The sequence below is a fragment of the Macaca thibetana genome, chromosome 15 (assembly GCF_024542745.1).
Source record: "Macaca thibetana thibetana isolate TM-01 chromosome 15, ASM2454274v1, whole genome shotgun sequence".
Classification (NCBI taxonomy): Eukaryota; Metazoa; Chordata; class Mammalia; order Primates; family Cercopithecidae; genus Macaca; species Macaca thibetana.
Window position 1 is genome coordinate 6,644,019 of NC_065592.1, and position 23,817 is coordinate 6,667,835.

General features: G+C 49.6%; 1 protein-coding gene across 6 annotated transcripts in view; it reads left to right on the plus strand.

Annotated features, from left to right (window-relative positions):
• Positions 1 to 2,302: 2,302 nt before the first annotated feature.
• The window catches only part of RAPGEF1 (Rap guanine nucleotide exchange factor 1), a 159,884-nt gene continuing 138,369 nt past the window's right edge, over positions 2,303 to 23,817 (plus strand). For 3 of the 6 annotated variants that reach the window (XM_050759733.1, XM_050759743.1, XM_050759744.1), the window contains exon 1: positions 2,394 to 2,471. In XM_050759733.1, coding sequence (XP_050615690.1) covers positions 2,411 to 2,471 — 61 coding nt within the window. In that variant the 5' untranslated portion in view covers positions 2,394 to 2,410. Of the gene's footprint in view, positions 2,472 to 11,244; positions 22,733 to 23,817 lie in introns of those variants that run through there. The other 3 variants (XM_050759739.1, XM_050759731.1, XM_050759734.1) reach the window with 3 other exon arrangements.

A 23,817-nucleotide genomic window follows, 5' to 3' on the forward strand; every position in this document is an offset into this window, starting at 1 on the left:
CCTGCACCTCCCCCAAATCCTGTCCCCATCACCAGGCTATTTAATTTACTTATTTTTGGGGAAATAGGAGGAAAACCTAGCCCAGGTGGTGTGTGCTACTTCTTTGTATTCCATCTTGGACCAACGATAGCAAGCAGGTAGCAGATTTCCCCACACTGGAACATCACTTGTGTCACTCATTTGTTGTTATTTACTACTTGTATTATAGGATTTAACTTTGACTTCCCAGCTAAGTTGTGAACTCTTTGGAGAGAAGCACCAATTGTGCCCATTTTTGTAGGGCCCACAGCACCCGAAATTGTACTTAGCCTTAGCAGATCCTTTGATTCTTAAATGACTTTTCTTTTTTTTCTTTCTTTCTTTTTGTTTTTTTAAGCCAGGGTCTTCCTCTGTCACAGTGCGATGATGACTCCCTGCAACCTCTGCCTCCAGGGCTCAAGTGATTCTCCCACATCAGCCTCTCAAGTAACTGGGACTACAGGCAGGTGCCACCACGCCCGGCTAATTTTTGTATTTTTAGTAGAGACGGGGTTTCACTCATTGCCCAGGCTAGTCTTGAACTCCTGGGCTCAAGCCATCCACCCACCTCAGCCTCCCAAAGTGCTGGGATTACAGGCATGAGCCACCTTGCCCAGCCACGACTTTTTTTTTTTTGAGACGTAGTCTCGCTCTGACACCGCCAGGCTGGAGGGCAGTGGCATGATCTTGGCTCACTGCAACCTCTGTGTCCTGGGTTCAAGCGATTCTCCTGCCTCAGCCTCCCAAGTAGCTGGGACTACAGGTGCGTGCCACCATGCCCACCTAATTTTTGTATTTTTAGTAGAGATGGGGTTTTGCCATGTTGGCCAGGATGGTCTTGATCTCCTGATCTCGTGATCCACCTGCCTCGGCCTCCCAAAGTGCTGGGATTACAGGCGTGAGCCACCGTGCCCGGCCACGACTTTTAATGAACTCATTTCCACACTAGAAAAGTTCCACAGCTGAGCCCCAGGGAGCCCATCTGGGTGTCAAATAAGCAGGGCAGGCAGGGTGTGCTGTGTCCCTGAGGGAGTTGGGCCCAGGTCAGCATGGGGGCTCTAGGTCTCAGGGAACATTTAGGCCTGAGTGGGGCCGACCCCAGCCCTGGACAGGTGGCTGTCGCTGACAGGGTGGCTGAATCCCATGTGAGGGGCTGGGGTGAGGAATGAATCCTCTGCCTTGGCATGGACCTTGGGCCAGGAGAGGGCTTTCATGCCAGAGTGGAGTCATTCCCTGGCCTGGAGCCTCTGGGCTGGCAGGAGGTCCTATGAGGCCACTCCCAGGCCCTGGTGTGGGGTCTCCCGTTAAGAAGGGGGTGCGGGCAGGGCGCGGTGGCTCACACCTATATGTAATTCCAGCACTTTGGGAGGCCGAGGTGGGTGGATCACGAGGTCAGGAGATTGAGACCAGCCTGGCCAACATGGTAAAATCCCGTTTCTACTAAAAGTACAAAAATTAGCTGGGCATGGTGGCATGTGCCTGTAATCCCAGCTACTCGGGAGGCTGAGGCAGGAGAATCGCTTGAACCCGGGAGGCAGAGGTTGCAGTGAGCCAAGATGGCGCCACTGCACTCCAGCCTGGCGAGAGAACGAGACTCGGTCTCAAAAACAAAAAACAAACAAACAAAAAGGAGTGCTGCGTCTCTGGTTTGGGGGTGTCAGGACAGGCTCCCAACCAGCAGAGCTTGTTGGGTCCTGGTGAGAGTGAGTTCCAGGCCCTGGCGTGGAGCCTCTGGCCCACAGGGGATGCTGGGTCTGGGATGATGCTAGGGTTGGGTGGGTGTCAGTTCCACGCCCTGAGGCGGAAAATCTGACCCAGGAGAGGTCTCTGTGTCTCTGGTGAGGGGGCAGGCCAGGCTCTGGGCAACCGAGGACCCTGGGTTGGAGCTGTCAGTCCCAGGTCTGGACCTGGTGACTCTAGTCCCACAGCAGAGGAATGCGGAGTCCCAGGTGGGGTCGGCCCCAGGCCCCAGGCCTCAGGCCCCGGCGTGGGGACTCCGGCTCGGCAGGGGGCGCTGCGTCTCGCGCGTCGCAGCAGGAGGCTCGGGCGGCTCCGGGCCCACAGGGGGCGCTGTGGCAGTGCGGCGGGCGCCCGGCAGGTGGCGCTGTGGCCGTGGCCGCGGCCGAGGCCCGGCAGGCGGGCGGGCGGCGGCGCTGCGCTGCGGCCGGCTCGCGGGCCGGGGGAGCAGCGGCGGGCGCGCGAGAGGCGGAGCGGCGGCGGGCGCGGCGGGAGCGGCTGGGCCCGGGCGGGCTGGAGCGCGGTCGCCGAGCGGAGGGCCGCGGCCGCGCGGAGCCCGCCATGCCGGCGCGGGTCTGAGGCGTGGCGAGCCAGGGCCGAGGCAAGCGGCGGGCGCGCCGCCCCTGTCGCCCCGCGGCGGCCCGGCCCGGGCCCGATGAGCGGCGGCCTCGGCCTCCGGCGCAGCCCGGAAATGTCCGGCAAGATCGAGAAAGCAGGTGAGGCGCGGGCGCGGGGCGGCTCCCTCCGGCCGGGCCCGGCCCGGCGGTTCCGCCGCTACCCGGGCCGAGCGCGGGTCCCCCGGGATGCGCGGCCCTGCGTGCGCCGGGGCGGGGTGAAGCCACCGAGGCCTCGTCAGGACGCCTGGCAGACTCTCCTCCAGGCCCATTCCCTGCCGGGCGCGGGGGGAAGCGGCCGTTGCGGGGACGCCGGGGGCCGGGCCGGGCGTGGCCCCTGCAACCCGGGGCCGGGCGCGCGAGCCGCTCCGCGGTCCCCGGGAACTTCCGAAAATGGCTCGAGCCCCAGGCAGGGGAAGAACAGCCCGGGCCGCGTGTTGCTGCGGCTGCAACTCTCCGTGCCCGGCCTGGGCTCGGCGCTCGGAAGGTGAACTGAGCTGAGCTGTAAAATGTGTCATTTCTAACGAGCCTTGAGTTTAAATTTAACCAGACGCGTCCACTTCGGTTGCTTCAAAGGAAGCAGGCTGGATGAGTGGAGGCATTTTGAGGATACAGTCAAGTTTCCCCTCCCCACCCCGATCAAGCCCAGCCCTGCAAGGAGGGCAGGTGGGGGGCCGGTGGGTTGATGTAGATGATAAATCTTCATGCAGACCTCCTCTCTTTGTGTGTTCCTAGAAATCTAGGGGAGTTACCTTTCCAGTCCCTGGGTTTGCCTGTCCTGGAAATAGAGTCTCGAAAGAGTCAATGACTGTCGCGCATATGGGGCCCCAGGCTTCATTAGCCTGCGGCACCTTGCAGGGCAAATGCGAATCCATGGGTCTAAGGTGAAGTGGGCGGGTGTTCCTGGGCTCCTGTACTGGGAGCGTGTCCTGTGGTCATAAGCCAAGTACCAGGTTAGCTTGGCGTCTGAATTAGGGAAAGCAGATTTTTAGGGAGCTGCAAAGGAGGTCTGTGGCTTTGATTTTGGAAGTTGCTTGTGTTTCCTGGGTTGAATCTGGGATACTCTTGTGGGGTGAACCCCTGCAGCGGACCCACAAGGCAATATGACTTTTGCAGGCTGTGGTTGAAGCACAGAAGGACATTTTTGTAGGCTTTCTTGAGGGTTTACTATATATCTAACTCTTAGCACCTAAAAGGCATTGCTTCTTTAATTTTTGAAGCTAGTCTGTGAGAAAGAATATGGTCCCAGTTTTACAGGCTCAGAGAGGTTCAGTGAGTTCCGGCTGTCCAGCCAGCAAGAGGGCAGCAGGCGCCTAGGGTATTCATTCTCGGCCCTCTGACCAGAAGTTGGGGTGCTTTTATGAGGGACAGGGCGCTTGGATTCAGGTGCCATTTCTTGAGTATTTTTCTCACTGAATTTGAGCCCCCACAGCCTTGCCCAGTGACCATGAGTCGCCATCCTGTACACCTGCTTCTCCAGAAATAACTTGGGTTCATCTGTGCAGCATTTCTCAGGAACTTCTCGTATAGTGTCTGTCAGAATGGTACTGCTGGGAAACGTGGATTCTTTATTTTAGAAAGAACATTCACTGGGTTCTTTGATTATAAGAATATTCTGTGTTCATTGTCAAAACTTGGAAATCACAGAAAAGTAAAATGAACCACATTGAAAATCATCTGTCACCCAGGTACAGTGGCTCAAGCCTGTAGTCCCTGCATTTTGGGAGGCCAAGGCAGGAGGATCGCTGGAGCCCAGGAGTTTGAAACAAGCCTGGGCAAAATAGTGAGACCTCATTGCTAAAGGAATGGAAAAATTTAAAGGAAAAAATTACCTGTCATCCCATGAGATGCTTTCCACAGCCCAAACCACTGGGAATGAAATGACTCTTCAAGTTCTCTGCTATTGGGAGAAAGACCTGAGGCCAGTTCATTTCAGCATAGGTCGTCCTTGGGCCTTTTCTGGGCACCGCCTTCTGCTAGGGAGTTGTAGATGCAAGTGCCTGTTCCCACAGAAGCTTGTCTGACCTAGCACAGTTCCTAAGCTACCCAGGCTGCCAGACCGAGTGACCGTGCTGCTGCGGGCACGGTGAGAGAGGGCCTTCATCAGTGTGGGAATGAGGAAGACTTTGGAGGGGACAGTGTTTGTGCTAGACTCTGAAGAGAGGGCTGAGATATACCTGGTGGAGACAGGGAGAAAGAGGAGAGGGGGGAAGGAGTGACTAGGAGCTGCGGAAGGTGCGGGAGGAAGATGCGTTTTTTTTTTTTTTTTTTTTTTTTTTTTTTGAGACGGGGAGGCTGGGAAGACGATCTCGGCTCACTGCAAGCTCTGCCTTTTGTGAGAAGCAGAAAAAGTAAGACAGTTCTGAGATTGGCAAGACCAGGGTCAGGACCTCGCCTGCAGATTGGGGATCACAGATCGCCTGCAGATTGGGGATCACAGACGTGGAGCTGGCTGGAGGTCCAGCCTCCTTGCAGAAGGTCTTTTGCTGTGGTTCATAGGAGTCGTAGCAAAAGATTACAACAACTGCCAAGGAAGACTGGGGTGCTCCTGGAATGAGGATGACCTTTCCTGGTGGCCTCTGCTGGTCATTCTCAGTGAACTGCCCTTTGCATTTCAATGAGATTTTGTTAGGTTTCTGTTGGAGATTTTTTAATGGACTCCCCACTAGTCAATCTCCAGAGGAGTATTTGATTCAGAGGGGAGGCCCTTAGGTGAAGTGGCAGCAGAGCCTGACACCTGGCAAACAATTGTGACTGGAGTTTTGCTGTTTTCTGTTATCTCAAAGCAACAGAAATGTTGCTTAAATATGTTCATAATCTCTTCTCCCTGAAAGTAGAAGGACCAGTGTTTTTAGTTCTCAGTGCTTAAGGCATCCAAGGTTTTTTGGGTGAACAGGAAACTCTCTCACATCCCATATAGTGTGCAGCTCTAGCCTGTTCCTCATCCCGCCCCCTTGCCTTGCCTGATACCTCTGTGCTGTGCAGGACGACTCTTAACCCCCTGGGGGAGATCTTTTGAGTCATTGCTGCTCTTTGGAACATTTTCTTCCTCATGCAGCAGTTCCTGGCTGGGGCAGGGCCTTGAGGGGTTCATCCATACCTATGTATATCCTCAGAAGACACACCAGGTCGTAGGCCTCATGTCTGTGGGTCCCAAGTGCCATGGAGAATCAAGACAGTCTGGGCCAGAGGGTGGCACAGGGACAACTTGCTGGGCTGGTGGGAGCCTGTCAAGTGAGGCCTAGTGGAGAAGGGTTGAATTTGGAGGGCCAGGAAGAAGCTAGGGTGCAGGGGAGGCTTTTCTTGTTTTTTTTTTTTTTTTTTTTTTTTTTTTTTTTGAGACGGAGTCTCGCTCTGTCGCCCAGGCTGGAGTGCAGTGGCCGGATCTCAGCTCTCTGCAAGCTCCGCCTCCTGGGTTCACGCCATTCTCCTGCCTCAGCCTCCCGAGTAGCTGGGACTACAGGCGCCCGCCACCTCGCCCGGCTAGTTTTTTGTATTTTTTTTAGTAGAGACGGGGTTTCACCATGTTAGCCAGGATGGTCTCGATCTCCTGACCTCGTGATCCGCCCGTCTCGGCCTCCCAAAGTGCTGGGATTACAGGCTTGAGCCACCGCGCCCGGCCCAGGGGAGGCTTTTCTAAACTCCACAGTGCTTCCAGAGATGACGAGAAGGTGGGGAGTAGAAGAGAGATGGACAGATTAGGGCGCTCCCAGGGTGAGCTTGTGGGCAGGTCTGCAGCGGAGAAGAGGCTCTTCCCTAGGAGCTCAGAGGGACTCATTCTGGAAGACTGATGGGAGATGTATGCAACTGTGTAGAGGCTGCTTTGGAGAACAAATGAACATGGTTCTGGTTGTGCAAGCAGTTACTGTGGTTCTGTTTGCTCACGTGTCTTCCAATAGAGACACTGAGCGAGGAGAGTTGATACCCTCACGTTTCTGGAGCTTGAGCGCAGACTGGCAGCCACGAGCTGGATTCAGTCCACAGGTATGCTGGGTTGGATCTGTGTGTGTTCTTGAGGAAAAAGCAGAAGAATCGATGGTCAGTATTGAAAAATCAGGAAGTCACTCAACAATCTCAAAAGCCAGGTTCCTGATTCCCTTGAGAAATGAGAATCTCTGGTAACCCTGAGACCTTATTCCTGACTACAAGGCAGCTGTGGGTGGGTGTCAGGTGGCGGCCACTCCCACGGAGCCCCTCACCACTCCCACAGCCAGCCACACCTCCGACGGCCCACTTGGACTTTTGACATTTGCGTTTGCATCCCCTCCCCGGAGAAATGATTCACGTTTGTTTGTTTTTATCTGGACTTTGAAACCTTTGCCCCATCCCTTCATTGACTCATTACTCCATCCTTCATTCATCAGGGATCGAGCACCGGCCCCATCAGGCTCCGTACAAGGCTCTGGGGACTCAGTGGTGAACTCAGCAGATGTTGCGCTGCCTGCCCTGAATACAGGCATCCTCTGTGTGTCACAGGGTGGGCAGGAAGGTGGCAAGGGATCAGACTTGTAGTGGGGAGGGATAGTCAGGAAACTCCTGTGTTCCTGTGACAAAATGGGACTTAAGGTGAGAGGTAGAGGATGGGTCCAATTAGCTGAGCACAGGCTGTGGGGTAGAGGACCAGTCTCCTGGGGTGGGAGCAGACCGAGGCCTCCTTAGCTGGAGGGAAGAAGGTCCCTGGACTGCATGCGTCAGTTTCAGTCACTCATTCCTTTCTTCCTTCCTTCAGTAGCTTCACTTGTCACCTACCTCACAGAGCAACCTCCTAAGGGCCTGGAGTTGTTCTAGTTCTTGGAACACAGCAAAGATCCCGGCCTCCTGGGCCATACCTTCTACCTGAGCTGGCCATAAGTTAAGCAATTTGGTATATATATTTTTATAGTCACTTTCCTTCCTCTCTGTGCTCCCAGTGAACCACAGGCTGGCTGGGAGTTTCATCATTTACTGGACCCTCCTGCCAGCACTGTAGCTCCCGTCACCTTGGAGCAGTTCACTGGGCCTGGTAAAGTGGCCGCAGGCTTGCCCAGCACGCTGCCTGAGGACAGAATAAATACGGTGTCTCATGCTCAATGTGCTATGGTTTCAAATGTGTGAAGATGCTTTTATTGTGAATCAAAAAGAAATTTACAATGACTGCATTCGTGGTCACTTTTTTGTCATGATGTATTTTCTCGGAGCGGATACTAAGAATACAAGTCCTATCATGTGGGGCTGCACATTTTTGTGGCCTGAGAAAGAGGTCCTCTTAGATTGGCAGTCACTGTATTTCGATCAATTTTAAACTCTTCAAATTTGTACTTCCTTTTTCCCCCATAGTTAGGAATTTTTGTGGTCAAAGTGTACTCAGTCAAGCAATGCGACATTTTGATGGCACCTACTCCGCTTTCTTTCGCTCACCTTTTTAACACTTACGGAGTGCCTCCTCGTTGGCAAACACCAAGTGATGCCTCGTGGCAGGGAACCAGCAGGAACCTGTCCCTGGAGGCCACAGTCCAGGGGTAGAACCAGAACGATCTTGAACATTTCTGCCATTTCCTATGGTTTTCAGAATGCACTTATAGACTACCTCATTTTATTTCATCCTCACAACAGCCCAGGGGGTGAGAGCAGGGCTGAGTACCCCTCTTTTACTCCTGAGGGCAGCTAAGGCCCAGGGAAGTTTGGTTTCTTGCCCAAGGTCATGCCCTAGAGAAGTGGACTAGGGAACCAGCCCCCTTTCTTGCCTTTGCAGAGCACTTGTTAGCGCCTCCCTGGTTGCTGGGGAGACAGTAGCTTTCTGTCTTAATTCTTCTTCAGGCTTCTCAATCTCTTTTCTGATGTTTGAAAAAAAAGATCTACCGGTGAAATTAAGGGAGGGCCACTACAGTCTTTAGGCTGCGTCTGATACTCATGATACTAGTCACATTAACAATGCTGTAGAGAGATAAGAAATAACACTAACACCAGCTAAATGTGTTTTTAGAAAAAATCAACCACAGCAACCCCAAATGTTTCCTGGTCTCTAGAGCAGCTGTTGGCAGAGGCGGTTTGAATGGGATTCCTTGTAGCCAAGAGACCTTGTAGGAGGTCTGTAGAGATGAGTCATGTGTGAGCTTGCAGAAAAATATCTCCCAAAGTAGCCGGGATCGGAGATTGCCTTGAGTGCCAGGCTGGGTCTTACCTCAGGCCAGCTGAGCGTGTTCCCTGTGGCCAGGATAAGATCACGCTCTGGAAAGAGGACAGGCCTGACAACCCGCCGCCTGCCCCACCCCGCGGCCGCCTCGCCACCGGGACAGGTGTTCCTCTGAGCCGTCACCCGTCTTGCCCCAAGGGCTGTTTTATGAGTAAATAAATAAAACCCACCGTTAGTGAATTATTAAGGGATCTGTCATCCAGCAGGCCAGTCATCTTAGTTTCTGGTCATCTGTTTGAGAACGTCTGAGTTGTGTCCTTGGGTGATTCGTACCCTTTCCTGGGGCTTATTTTCCTCATCAGTGCCAGGAAGGAGTGGGACTCAAAAGGAATGCTCCTCTGTTTGTGTTTTTAAGCTGCAGCCTGCCCCCCCCCCCCCCGACTTTTTTTTTTTTTTTTAAATTTTGAGTTCTGGAATACATGTGCTGAACGTGCAGGTTTGTTACAGAGGTATACATGTGCCATGGTGGTTTGCTGCACCCATCAACCCATCATCTAGGTTTTAAGCCCCGCATGCGTGACTGCAGGCCCTTTTTTATACATAAGAAGACCATTAGGTAACCACTAATGGGGAAGCCTCTTTGAATGCCGTCCTTCCTGCTTAGCCGTGGCCGAGGCTCCTCCTTGGACCCTCCGCCCTAAACACAATGTGAAAACCCACTTCCTGCATGTTCTCACAGCCTCCCCTACCAAAATCAACTTCCTCTGGGCTCTTTGTGCCTTCTCTTCCTCTAACAGGTACTAAATTCCATGGAAATGCCCCAGATCAGTGCTTGAGTAGAATGATGTTTAACTCATTCAAAATCAAAGCCCCAGTTTCCTTTCTGCAAGTTAAAAATCAACAAGTGAAACGTTAAAGAGATCATTAGCTGCGTGAGGGAGTGTGCCTGTCTACCGCTGTGGTGCCATCACGGGGCCTCGAACGCAATGGGTGCTCAATAAATAGTTACTAAAAGAATGAGTGGATTTCGTTAATATTATCATAGAATGAATTTCAGTTTCTGGTTCCAAGTCTCAAATTATCTTTAGATGTAGCTTATTCTGGTTTTAAATAGCCAATAAGGATGTTTCTTGGTACATTAATAGGACCAATATCTGATGAGTGGTGTGCAATTAGTTGGGGGTTCTGTGTTAACCATACACCTTGGTCAGTGTTTTCCTGTAGTCCTCTGAACATTAATGATGAAGTTAGGATCAAATTCCCAGAACACTGTTGGGAGAATGCCAGGACACCGTGAAGGCTGAGCCGCCAGTCGGCTCTGACGCTGCATCTGTCAGTCAGTGCATGTTCTTTGAGCTTCCACTTGTAGTGACTGCCTGGTTCTTTGGGATACTCAGGAGCAAAGCACTTGTAGGCAATGCTCATTCTGCCCTGTATTTACAAACCAAGGCCTGTGCCAGCTCTGCTCAGCCTGACACCCATAGTGAGCACCGTCCCAGGAATCCCTGTCCCTACTTGTTATTTATTTATTTTTTTTTCAGTTGGCCTTTCAACGTGATTTAGGACTAGCTTTCTGCAGCATTACTGTCTTTTGCCAGGATAACTGTGTGGTGTGTGCTGTCTAGGGCTGGGGTGCAGGCTGTTGGTGTGCCTCTGGCTCCGCCTTCCTTCTTTGTCAAGGGGCATGGGCAGTCTTTCTTGCTACTTCCCCTTCTTCCGTGAGGTACAGGGGAGAGGCTCACCTGAGTGTATTAGAACTCTGCTGTCTGCTGGTCACAATTCCTCTTTGTCCCACTTTCTTCTTCCATTCATAGTTTGAAAGACAGGTGGCAGTTCTCTGAACCCACGTCCCACCCACCCTGCCGTCTGGACTGCTGCTTCCTGGAACACCATGACTCCTGTCACAGCTTAGACCTCTGTCCCCATCAGTCCCTTAGCAGCAGGCTTTCTCTTTGCTTTTCACTGGCTTGCCGGAACGACATAGTGACTTTACTGCATATTAAGTTTTGTGATCAGGCAATTCTGCAGTGCTTTTAAAGCATAGAAATGGAGCACTGAGCACAGGATGCTGTGTGGGTTTGCCCAGGGCTGGGTTCAGAGGGCCGGATTTCAGGCATTTGCTCTATAGCTTTTTAAAATTTGTGCCATTGGTGTGGACCTGGCAGATGCGATTCCCAGCCACACACTGTATTGTTAAAAACGGAGCAGGAGTGTGACGCTGGCAGTAATTGAGAGAAGGAAGGACACGGAATGAGAAGAGAGGACAGCTGACAGCCAGTGGAATGTGACTGTGTTAAATAGCCACTTAGCTGACCCCAAATGAGCAAACAAACAAAACCCCTGGTTGGAAACAGTGGTTGTGTTTATTTGCTGGTTATCATGTGCTCCCATCCTCCTTCAAGTGATGGTTCTGAATAAATAGATGGATGATTGTTCGTGAGTCATGGAATTGGCTACTCTCAACCCCTCCTTTCAATAATAAATACAAATAATAGTAGTAGCTGATGTTCATTAGGCACTTACCACGTGCTGTGCCAGGCTCGCTTCTGTGTGTTTTACACTTGTGGTTGCATTTAATCCTTTCAATAGGAGAAAGGTACTGTTAACTGTTCTCATTCTGCAGAGGAGGAAACTAAGACACGGAGCTTAGTCTTTGAGATCTGAAAGAGTTAAAATTTACACATAGTCATATACTGAGTTGGGGCAAAGTTAGGACTAAAGCCCATCAGACTATTCCCCATGCATCTGTATTTTCATTGACGTGGGTGAAAATGAGCCTTCGCGTTTCCAGGGACCCCTCTGCCACAGAGGCAGCTGCTGCGCTAACAGGATACCCCGTCATCCTGAGGGTTCCTTTGAAAGACAGCTCTCCTCCTGGCTGTCCTGCTGCGGCTCACAGGGGACCGCGGAAGCCTTGCTTCTGGCTGGGTGACGGTGGGCAAATTGCTTCATCTCTCTGAGCCTCAGCTGCCTTTGTTGTAATTTGGTAGGGTAGATAAACCCACCCCAGAGCCCTTTCTAATGCTGGTTCTTCTTCTTCTTCTTTTTTTTTTTTTTTTGAGATGGAGTCTCTCTCTGCTGTCACCCAGGCTGGAGGGCAATGGGGTGATCTCGGCTCACTGCAACCTCCCCCTCCCAGGTTCAAGCAATTCTCCTGCCTCAGCCTCCCAAGTAGCTGGGATTTGAGGCACCCGCCACCATGCCCGGCTAATTTTTGTATTTTTAATAGAGATGAGGTTTCACCATGTTGGTCAGGCTGGTCTCTCTGGCCAGGCTGGTCTCGAACCACTGACCTCATGATCCGCCTACCTCAGCCTCCCAAAGTGCTGGGATTACAGGCATGAGCCACCGCGCCCGGCCCTAAGGCTGGTTCTTTGTGAGTCTCGACTGCAGTATGTGGACTTACTGAGGGTTGTTTTGTTGATGGTTTTTAATGGTAGTAAATGTTGGACAGCACTTAACTAATCATCAAAATAGGTTTTGAAACATTTTGTACAGATTAGTTTCTTTGTTGTTTTGGGCTTTGTTAATTTTGTTAGTTAGTTTGTTTGTTTGTTTTTTTTTTTTTTTTTTTGAAATGGAGTCTTGCTCTGTCACCCAGGCTGGAGTGCAGTGGCGCAATCTTGGCTCACTGCAAGCTCCGCCTCCCGGGTTCATGCCATTCTCCTGCCTCAGCCTCCTGAGTAGCTGGGACTATAGGCACCTGTCACCACGCCTGGCTAATTTTTTTGTGTTTTTAGTAGAGACCGGGTTTCACCGTGTTAGCCAGGATGGGCTCGATCTCCTGACCTCATGATCCGCCCACCTCGGCCTCCCAAAGTGCTGGGATTACAAGCGTGAGCCACCGCGCCCGGCCAATTTGTTTCTTATCGTAAGGTATTGGAGTTGCACAAGAATTTTTCCCGGATGAGGACGATGGCAGCTCACATTTATTATTTCCTGTGTTCCAGGAATGATCCTAGGAGCTTTACCTTCAGATATGTGTGTGATTTAATTAATTCTGTCCTTATAAAGAGTCAGCAATGGCAGGTATTGTGCCAATTTGACAGTTGAGGAAAGGGAGGCAGCAAGAGGGAAGTGACTTGCCAGGGTTGGGTTGTGTATTGCTGAGAACTGGAGTTTCAGTTCTCTCCCCTTCCTGGGGTCTAGGACTGACTTGACAGCACCACCACTGCCTTGGGTTAGAATGTACTCTGGGGTTCCCCCTGGGACTTTCCAGCTCTCTGTAGGACTGTTAAGGTGGCACCACATCTGCCTACAGATTTATGAAGAAGCCCCTGGTTTCTCCATTATTGAAGTGGCTTAAAAAGTACATTTGCTGAAAATATTGCATGAGAATCTGCTTTGGAGAAACCTCTCACAGATGGCACAACAGTGGGAAGTGGCCCTTATGAGTTAAAGTAGTTCCGTCCATCCGCCCACCCAACGCTGGCTGTCACTGAGTGTTGAGCAGCCTGCCAGGGAGGAGAGGGTACTGAGAAGGCTGAGGCGTCAGTGCCCTTGGGGAACTGACAATCAGCCACCACCTGTGTTGTGCACAGGAGACTTTTGATGTTAACTCTCACACCCTCAACCATGTTACAGGCAGCATGAGCCTGAGCTGAGAGTTGGGAGACCTGCCTCATGGCCCCTGGGTCTGCACCGAGGTACCGGATCAGTGCCCTTCCCCAACCCTGTCTCTCCATCTGTGCGATGAGCCGGTGCAGAGCAGTGACTTGAGAGCATGTGCTTCAGGTCCTCCAGCTATGGCTTTAGATACCAGCCCTCCTGTGTCATTGTTGTGGGATCTTGGGCATGTCACTCTGTCTTGTCAAAGCCTCAGTTACTTATCTGTAAAATGGAGAAAATCCTAACAGTACCTGCCTTATGGCATGGAGGGAGAATGAAATGAGATGATGTGCGTAAAGCATTTAATCAGAGTCTGGACACATGAGAAGTGCTCGATAAACCTTAGCGTTTGTTCTTACGTCAGGTGGCCTTCTCCTCTAAAGTGATCATTTCTTTAACAATGGTAATCTGGTAACTAAAATTCAAACCTCAGTACTCACAGAGAAGGGGAGGTCCCTGGCTGTTGAGGTATTTCCTTTTAGGCTGGTTTGTTCTTTCTCTTTCTCTCTCTAAGAAAGCTGAAGTCCAGGGAGGAGGTTTCTCCAATTAAGTAATAAACTTTTGAAGTGATCACTTGAAGTGATCACTCATAGGACGAGTAGAGGGCAGTTCATTTCAGCTACACGTGTCCCAGTGCATGCAGGCAGAGCATGAGGCCCTGATTTTCATTTGAGTCTCTCTGGAAGGAATGGGCCTGTGCTTGCAGGCTGTGGTATATGTCAGAGCCACAGCGGGGCTGATACACCAACAGGTATATTTTTTGCCCTGTCTCAAGAGACACCTCCCCAGTTTCTCCTTGCGGAGTGACTCTCGGGGATTAATTAAATTGTCTTCGTTCAGCTCTGGAGGTGAAATGATCACAGAGTGTTGCGTTTGTGACAGTTAAAAACCACAAGACATTCAAGGTCCTCGTGTACCAAGTAACATACAAATTGCATTGAGCACTGCAAGAAGGGGGATTTCATACCCTTTGTTTTTCTTTCTTGATTAATTTTCACAGTAAAGATAAATTCGGAAATGCTGTTGTGGTGTTCTGAGTCTTCCTTAACCCCTGCTCCACGGGGAATTTCGGGTACGTGAAAGTAAATGTGTGTAGTCTCCTTGCAAATTTGTCCATGCAGCTAGCATGAAGCACAGTGCTATTTGCAGAGAGACCAAAGCCCAGTCAACCCTTTTCACTTTCTGTAATCATTTCGTCCTGGAGCTACAGAACCTCTCAATTAGCATAACCACACTAATTTGTGCTTCTGCCTCAGCTTGTCAAGAGTGCCTTCCAAATATTAATTCTCTGAGCTCATCAGAAAACCAAAGGCACAGATCAAAAGCATGCTTTTCTGCATGATCTGTCCTTGTTTTTTTCTGTTCACGAGGAGCTTTCTCTATTAATTACCCTAAGTATGCAAGGTTATAGAATGAAGCTTTTATATTTGACAAGTAAGAATTGGGCTAGGGACCTGGATTACTGAGACTCGGGCTAGGGACTGCCCTTGCTACAGGGGTGCCGAGTTCCCTGGCCTCAGCTTGGCAGGAGAAATGCATGTACTGCTGAGGAAATTCTGTAGGCTAAAGTCATGGGGAGCAGGTGAGTCACAATCGCCAGAAATGTTTGGACCTGTGACATCTTTGGGCGATGAAGAGGGAACCAGCTTGGCACTGCCACAGACACACCGTGTCCTCTGGGGCAAGCCAGGATTCCCTCCTGGGCCTCTGAACCCCACTCTATAATTTGAGGGCCTTGAACTGGAACAGAGGTTCCTGAGCTTTTTAAGATCATAGGTCTCCCGAGAGTCTGATGGAAGCTCTGTGGACCTTGTCCCCAGGGAGAAAGATTCATTATGTGTGGACATGTTTCTGCCAAGCTGTAAATTCCCACTATATGACAAATGAGAATTTGCAAATACCCAGGGTCTTGGAAAGATCAAATAGAATTTTTGTTATCTGAAACAATCAGGACTTACTTCAGTCAGATCTGAGTCCGAGTGACAGTAATTATGCCTTCCCGGAATTTGGTAAGGATTCTGTGAAATGGGGCTTGTAAGCTGCTGGGTGTAATGCCTGCACAGATAAAAGGGGGAACCTCTCCCTTATGAGTGAGGTTTTAAAAAAATTGATGTATAGTAAAATTGATGTTGTGGGGATATACAGTTGTATTTGTTGTTTTTCATTTGTGGTGGGGTCACAGTGTCACCCAGGCTAGAGCGCGGTGGTGCAATCATGGCTCACTGAAGCCTCAACCTCCTGAGCTCAAGGAATCTTCCACTTCAGCCTCTTGAGTAGCTGGGACTACAGGTGTATACCACCACACCCTTTTCATTTTAAAAATTTATTTTTGTAGAGACAGGGTCTCCCTATGTTTGCCAGGCTAGTGGGGTATAAAGTTTTGTGCGTTTTAACACGTGTAGATTTGCGTAACCACTACCACATTCAGAATACAGGCCAATTCCATCGCCCTGGGGAGAAAAGCCTTCTTGCCGCCCCTTTGCAGTCATACCCTTCTCCCACCCTGGCAGCGTGGATCTGCCTGCTTGCTTTCTTTTTTTTCTTGAGACACAGTCTCGCTCTGTCCCCCAGACTGGAGTGCAGTGGTGCCACCTCGGCTCACTGCAACCTCTGCCTCCTGGGCTCAAGCGATTCTCCTGCTTCAGCCTCCTGAGGGGCTGGAATTATAGGCATCCACCACCACGTCCTGCTAATTTTTGTATTTTTAGTAGAGACGGGTTTCCCCATGTTGGCCAGGCTGGTCTCTAATGCATGGCCTCAAGTGATCTGCCCGCCTCAGCCTCCCAAAGTGCTGGGATTACAGATGTGAGCCACCATGCCCAGCCAGCATTGATCTGTTTTTTATCTATACCTATAGATTTACATTTTCCAGGATACCATGTAAATACAACCATAGAGTGTGTGATCGGCCTTTTACTCTGTACTGACTTTGAGACTCATCAGATTGTCCTTTTTATCCCTGGTTCATTCCTGTTTATTGCTGAATAGTATTCTGTTGCATTGACATAATAACTGCTTATCTGCATGAGAATTTGACCTTGGCTAACTATCTGTCCATTTGCTAGAAATAGACAAAGATGGCACAGGGCCAACGAAAAACAACCCAATTTTTAAATGGGCAAAAGACTTGAATAGGCATTTCTCCAAAGGAGATATACAAATGGCTAATAAACATGTCAAAATATGCTCAACACCACTGATCATTAGGGAAGTGCAAATCAAAACTACAGACAGAGCTGGGTACAGTGGTGCATGCTTGTAGTCCCAGCTACTCGGAAGGCTGAGGTAGGAGGATTGCTTTAGACCGCAAGGTCAAGACTGCAGTGAGCTCTGATCGCACTGCTGCACTCTGGCCTGAGTGATAGAGTGAAACCCCGAGAAAGAAAATTAGCCAGGCATGGTGGTGCAAGCCTGTAGTCCCAGCTACTTGGGAGGCTGAAGCAGGAGGATTGCTTAAGCCCAGGAGTTCTGGGCTGTAGTGCACCGTGCCTGCTGGGTGTCTGTACTAAGTTCAACATCAATATGATGACCTCTGGGACTACCATGTTGCTTAACGAGGGGTGAACTGGCACAGGGTAGAAGTGGAGCAGGTCAAAACTCCTGTGCTGATCAGCAGTGAGATCTCACCTGTGAACAGCCACTGCACTACAGCCTGGACAGAATAGTGAGACCCCCGTCTCATTCATTCATACATGCATATATACATACATACATACTTAAGTACATACCTACCTACCGCAGGGAGATACAACCTCACACCCATGAGGATGGCTGTTTTCAAAAACACAGAAAATAGAGCTTGCAGATAGCTGAACAGGTGGCACACCCGGGGAGGGCGTGGAAGCTCCGTGCCCCTTCTCGCAGGCCCTGCCCAGTGCAACTCTTCATCTGTGTCCTTTGTAATATCCTTTTTGATAAATGGGTAAGCACAAGGCAGATGGAATTAACAGACTGTGGCTGCTGTTTTTAAACAGGGTTTGCCAGTATCTTTGTGTCTTTTCGGGGGACGGGCCCTCTTTCTGCAACAAGGGAGAGCAGAATCGCAAGATCTTTAGGAGGGACCTTGACATTTCCTGTGGCAGATTTCAGTATTGCTGGTCAGAACTCATTTCATCCATCAGGGTTGCCATAGGCTTTCTCTCTAAGTTCCTTAATCATCTTTAGCCTTCCTTGGATTTACCAGGCCGTGGATGCTGAAAGTAACAATCCTGGTGTTTTAGGAGAGGAGTGGACTTTTTTCCCATGAACCCTATGGGAAGTCTGCTGCTTCATATGTGCATATGGCCTTCCTGAAAGCATGTCTGAAAATTGAATATCAAACCTGTATCTTAACAATACACTGTCAGCCGGACACGCACACAGTCCGATGAGTTACCTGAGTAAGGACGAAGATCTACAGCTTTGGCATGGCCACTCACCTCTGTCTTCTCTCAGCAGTAGTATTTTATGAAACCTGTGTTTTTCACTCGTATCAACTATTCCATTTTCTCATTTTCACTACTTTTTATAAAATATTAATGGCAAAATATAATAAAGCAGTCAAACTCTTTCCACAGCAACAATCACTGCCACCACAGCAAAAACACCCCACGGAAAATAAGTGTTGTAGAAGATGTGGGGAAATCTGAACACTTGTGCGCTGTTGGCAGGACTGTAAAATGGTGCAGCCATTGTGGAAAACAGTATGGCAGCTCGCCAGAGAACTAAAAATAGAATTACCACGTGATCCAGCAAAGTATATACATACCTATGGGTGTGTACACAAAAGAAGGGAAAGCAGGGACTTGAGGAGACGTTTGTGCACTGTCTCTGTAGCAGCATCATTCACAACAGCCAAAAGATGGAAGCGACCCAGGTGTCCGTCCGTTGATGAGTGAATGGATAAAGAAACGTGGGCTGTTCAACGGGCGCAGTGGCTCACGCCTGTAATCCCAGCACTTTGGGAGGCCGAGGCAGGCGAATCACAAGGTCAGGAGGTCGAGACCATCCTGGCTAACACGGTGAAACCCCATCTCCACTAAAAATACAAAAAAATTAGCCGGGCGTGGTGGTGGGCGCCTGTAGTCCCAGCTGCTCGGAAGGCTGTGGCAAAAGAATGGTGTCAACCTGGGAAGTGGAGCTTGCAGTGAGCCGAGATCACGCCACCGCACTCAAGCCTGGGCGACAGAGCAAGACTCCGTCTCTAAAAAAAAGAAACGTGGGATGTTCATGCGTGGAATATTATTCAGCCTTAAAAAGGAAGGACTTTCTGACATACGTTCCAATGTGGATGAACCTTGAGGACATTATGCTAAGTAAAATAAGCTAGTCACAAAAAGACAAATACCACATGATTCCACTAGACCGTGAGGTGCCTACACTAGACAAAATTATAGCAACCGAAGGGTGCTGAGGTGGCTGCCAGGGCCTGGATGGAGGGAGGAATGGAGACTATTTCAGTTTCGTAAGGTAGAAAGGTTCTGGAGATGGCTGCTGGTGGTGGTGGCACGTTATGAATGTTACTTATTACCACTGAAGCATACACTTTAAAATGATTAAGATGGCAAATGTTATATGTACTTTACCACAGTTTTTTCAATGTTTGTATAATTACATAATTTAATTTTAAGTATCTTTTAAAATTATTTATTTATTTATTTGAGACAGCGTCTCGCTCTGTCACCCAGGCTGAAGTGCGATGGTGTGATCTCGGCTCACTGCAGCCTCTGTCTCCCGGAGTCAAGTGATTCTCCTGCCTCAGCCTCCTGAGTAGCTGGAGCTATAGGCGTGTACCACCACACCTGGCTAATTTTTGTTTTTTTAGTAGAGACGGGGTTTCACTATGTTGGCCAGGCTGGTATCAAACTCCTGACATCAAGTGATCTGCCAGCCTCAGCCTCCCAAAGTGCTGGGACTACAGGTGTGAGCCACCATGCCTGCCCCCCGCCCTGTTTTTTTTTTTTTTAAATAGAGAGTTTTGCTCTGTTATCCAGGCTGGAGTGCAGTGGTGTGATCATGGCTCACTGCAGCCTCAAACTCCTGGGCTCAAGGAATCCTCCCGCCTCAGCCTCCCAAAGTATTGGGATTACAGGTGGGAGCCACCTTGCCCAGCCCATGAAGCTTTTAATCCAGGGCAGATCCCGCACCTCTGGATGGGGACCCAGTCATCTTGGACTTGGGCGTTTCAGTGGTGCTGGGCTCCTGCTGTCCCCTGGCAAGCTCCCATTCCCATCAGGGGCCGATGGAAGTCCCTGGGAGCCTAAATGTCTAGTTGAGCTCCAGCCCCTGGTGGTGATGCAGCTTGGCGCGTAGTTAGTGCTTGGCTCACGTCGGCTGTTAATAAAGACTCTCAGGCTCTGCAGTGGCTTCCCTCCGAGGGCTCTGCCTGGATCCATCAGCGGCACTTACTCTCTCCGAGTTGACAACACAGATGGCACTTACTCCAGAGCTGTTTGGCAGGATTCCAGGCTCTCGCCACATTCTTGAGAAGGTATCACTGGCTTGGGGGAGGGGAAAAGAGAGGACGATGTAGGCAAAAGCAAGATCAAGGCCCTCTCCAAGAATTTTCCAGCCTGGCAGGCCCTGTTAGGTGGCACGGTACCGCTGTGTGAGTGGGAGCGCCACCTGGAGTTGGCCACGATACGGTCTCTTTTCCTACGAGTATCGTTAACATGTATCTCTACGAATCTGGGTCATAACCAATTACCTTGGGGTTTTTTTGACACTAAGACACCAACACATGTAAGACATGTAAGGTGTTATCGATTTAATGTTTCTCAGGAAACAAAGGAGAAAAATACATTAGCAGGTGGATTATAAAATGCACCTTGATTTCAAAAGTGAAGCTGTGAAAAACTACAGTATCCAAGGGAGATTGATTTTGGGATGCCTGGTGGATACCAAAATCCACAGATGCTCAAATCCCTGATACAAAATGGCATAGTACTTGCGGATAACCTATGCACATCCTCCCGTATACTTTAAATTATCTCTAGATTACTTACAATACCTAATACAGTGGAAATACTATGTAAATAGGTGCTGTACCGTCTTACTTAGGGAATATTGACAAGAAAAAAGTCTGTATGTGTTTCAGTTACAGACACAGCCATCCATTTTTTTTTTCCTGAGTATTTTCAATCCTCCGTTGGTTGAATCCACAGATGCAGAACCCATGGCTGCAGAGGGCCAACTGTATATGACTTAGAACAGGGAGATACAGTATAAGCCACTGACCCATCTTCAAGCGGATTTCTTCGATGCCTGTTCCGTACAGTCGGTGGCAATAGATGCCTGGAACGCTGATAAAGAGGAAGTCAGGTCTCCTGCCCTCATGAGCTTGCTGTGACTGGGTCCAAGTGCACCCCTCCAAATAAGACTTCGCCTTTGACTGAAGGGTTGGACTCTGGATTTTTGCTTGTCAGTGCACCTCTATTCTAGCCTCTCAGTTAGATATCTGGACACCGGAGGAAAACTACTCTGAGGATCACCGTGCTGACAGAGCGCGTGACAGATGGCGTGATGATCACACTTCCCGGTTTCCGCCTGCTGTCCTGGCATCGTTATTAACGGAGCCCTCCCTCCCCGCTTCGAAGTGTCCTGGTTTGGATGAGAAAACACTGAGGGAGTAATCATTGACATCTATCGCGTTCCACAGATTCGCCCTGGAGAGGGTCTGGGTTTGCAGTGAGGGAACTGCTTCAGGTCCACAGCCTGTTCTAACACAGGTCAAACCCATGGAGTCTGCAGGAGGGTCGGTGGGATTGGCTGGGGCTCCGTTCTCCCATGGGCATCTGCTACTTGGCATGTTCCAGTCACTCCCAGAAGCATCAAAATCTGGGATGGTTTGATTCAAGAAACATAAACATGTACATCCAACAACCAGAGCACGTTATCTTAAGGTGAAAATCAGATCAACCAAATCTCAAATTGTTATTCTTTGGAATGGGGGAGAAGGATAGTAGTATTTTTGTCAATTTAAGTTTTATAGAGAAAGTTGGAAAAATAATTATATAGGGACACTAATCTTGGTTAACTTGGACAGAGTTGTTTTTTTTTTTTTTTTTTTTTTTTTCTGTTGCTATGGAAAAGGTACAGGCATAGGATTTTTCTAAGAAGTTTCATTTTTTGGGCAAGTGATATACTGCATGGTTGGTGGGAGGGGGTTAAAGGAAACAGCCAGAAAGCAGGTAGGAAGCTTGATGTTTGTGACAAATTGGTAACTTGCAGCCTGTGATGTTGGCAGGTGTTGCTCACGTGGTCATCTGGGGCCGGGTGGTCACTGTCCTGAGGACCTGCTGGGTACCCAGAATGCTGCCTGCCTGTTCGGTGGCTCTCAAACATTAGCACCTGGAGGTTTCTGGGCTCCGGCGCCTGGTTTCTGATTCAGTAGGTCTGTGGTTAGGCTGAGAATGGGCATCTCTAGCAAGTTCCCTGGTGACACTGCTGGTGGAGGTGGGGGGGTATCTTTGGAACCACCGCTCAAAGTCTGGAGAGGAATTGGAAGGGTCATAGGGACTTACCTATAAGATAAAAGGTTGCCCTTATAATAGTAATAATAATGATGATGATGGCATAACAAAGAATTTCTGTGCATTAATGCCAGGAGCTGTGCTACATGTATTTAATCCTCCCAAAAGGACTGGAAGGAGGTCACAGTGGCCTCATTTTACAGATGAGAAAACTGAGGCCCAAGGCTGGGCGCGGTGGCTCATGCCTGTAATCCCAGCACTTTGGGAGGCCAAGGCAGGCAGATCACCTGAGGTCAGGAGTTTGAGACCAGCCTGGCCAACATGGTGAAACCCTGTCTCTACTAAAAATACAAAAATTAGCTGGGTGTGGTGGCCCATGCCTGTAGTCCCAGCTAATTGGGAGGCTGAAGCAGGAGAATTGCTTGAACTCGGAAGGGGGAGGTTGCAGTGAGCTGAGATCATGGTGCTGTGCTTCAGCCTGGGTGACAGAGTGAGACTCGTGTCTCAAAAAAAAAAAAAAGAAGAAGAAGAAGAAGAAAAGAAGAAAACATAGCTACATGGGCAATAGTCAGATGGGCTATTCCCCTAACTTTGCCCCAACTCAGTATATGACTATGTACAAATCCTAACTCTTTCAGATTTCAAAGAAGAGCTCTGTGTCTTAGTTTCCTCCTCTGTGGAATGAGAACAGTAACGGTATCTTTCTCTTATTGTGAAGATTTAATGCAACCACAAGTGTAAAATACACAGAAAGGAGCCTGGTACTGCACGGGCTAAGTGCCCTAGAGAACATCAGCTACTACTATCTCTCCGGGCGACAGAGCGAGACTCCGTCTCTAAACAAAACAAAACAAATAAACTAACAAAAAAAACAACAAAAAAGGCCCTGAAGGGTTTCTGTGACTTGTCCAGCTGGGTTGAAGAGCTAGGTTGGGAGAGCTGGGTTGAAGCCGCTGCCCAGTATTGAAACAAACCCTTATAAAATGGAGAAGTAGCTTAGTCATAGCCCCAGAAAGACATCACAGACCGAAGACTTTTCTAGTAGTATAAGTACGCGTGAACAAGAAAATGGTGACCCTTCTGCTTCCGGTTCATGCTTCTTGTCGGCAGTATTGCGAGGGAAAAACAACAGTGATCTAATGGGCCTTGACAAGAGATGGCCAGAAGCAAGCAGTTGAGAAGAAAACTCTTTGGTGAGTCTCACTCTGAATGTATATTGTGCCTTGGGATATTAGCTGGTTAATTTGGATGACATATTAGTCACGATAAGCAAGACATTTACAAGCTAAGCATCTAGAATGTGAAGACAAAACTAAAATTTTGCCAGGTACCGTGGCATGTGTCTGTACTTCCAGCTACTCTGGTGGCTGAGGTGGGAGGATCACTTGAACCCAGGAGTTCAAGTCCAGCCTAGGCAACCCGGTGAGACCCTGTATCAAAAAAAAAAAAAGAAAAAGAAACCCACAACCTGTTTAAAATTTAAATTATATCTGAAGTCACGCAGTACACACATGAGTAATTTTACAGCATCAGGTGTATGTGCTCTGTAAAGGGTTTCATCTCAGCCCTCTTTTTGGGGCTCTTCTGTCTCCTGAATTCTCCATTTGGGAACTGGCAGTCTAGTCTCGTGACACTAAGCCAGCTAGTTAAACAGTGGTCCTTCTCAAACGCATGTTTCCAGCCCCTCTGTAGGACATTATGCGCCTGAACCAGAGCTCTGGTTCTTCCCTTCACTCTCTGCCTGGTGACTGCTCTCGGGTTCCCCCATCACAGTAAATAATGCCATTTTTGACCCAGTTGTTCAGGCTCAAATCTTGGTTTAGATGAGAAAACAATGAGAGTGTCCTTGCCTCCTCTCTCCCGGTACAAATCCAGTCCCTCAGTAAGCCCCGCGATTTACTCCAATAAATCCTGACTGGTCCCTCTTAGCACCTCCTCTGCTGACCCCTTACTCCAGGCCACTGCCATTTCTCCCTGGACTGCCCCATGCCTTCCTAACCGGCGTCTTGGTTTCTACTCCCGACTCAGAGCCATTCATTCTGCATTCCACAGCCAGAGTGTGAACTGGATCACATGGATCCTGTTTATGATTTCCCGGGACTTCCCCACACATGTGAAGAGATCCAAGGTCCTCGACGTGGCCTGAGCGCGCCGTGGACTCTGGGCCTTGACTCACTCCCCGACACCCCTCTCCCCGTCGCTGTGTCCCAGCCACACTGGCTTTTGTGCTCTTCCTCCAGGTGTTCCTTTCTCTCAGAGCCTTGGCACTTGCCGTTCT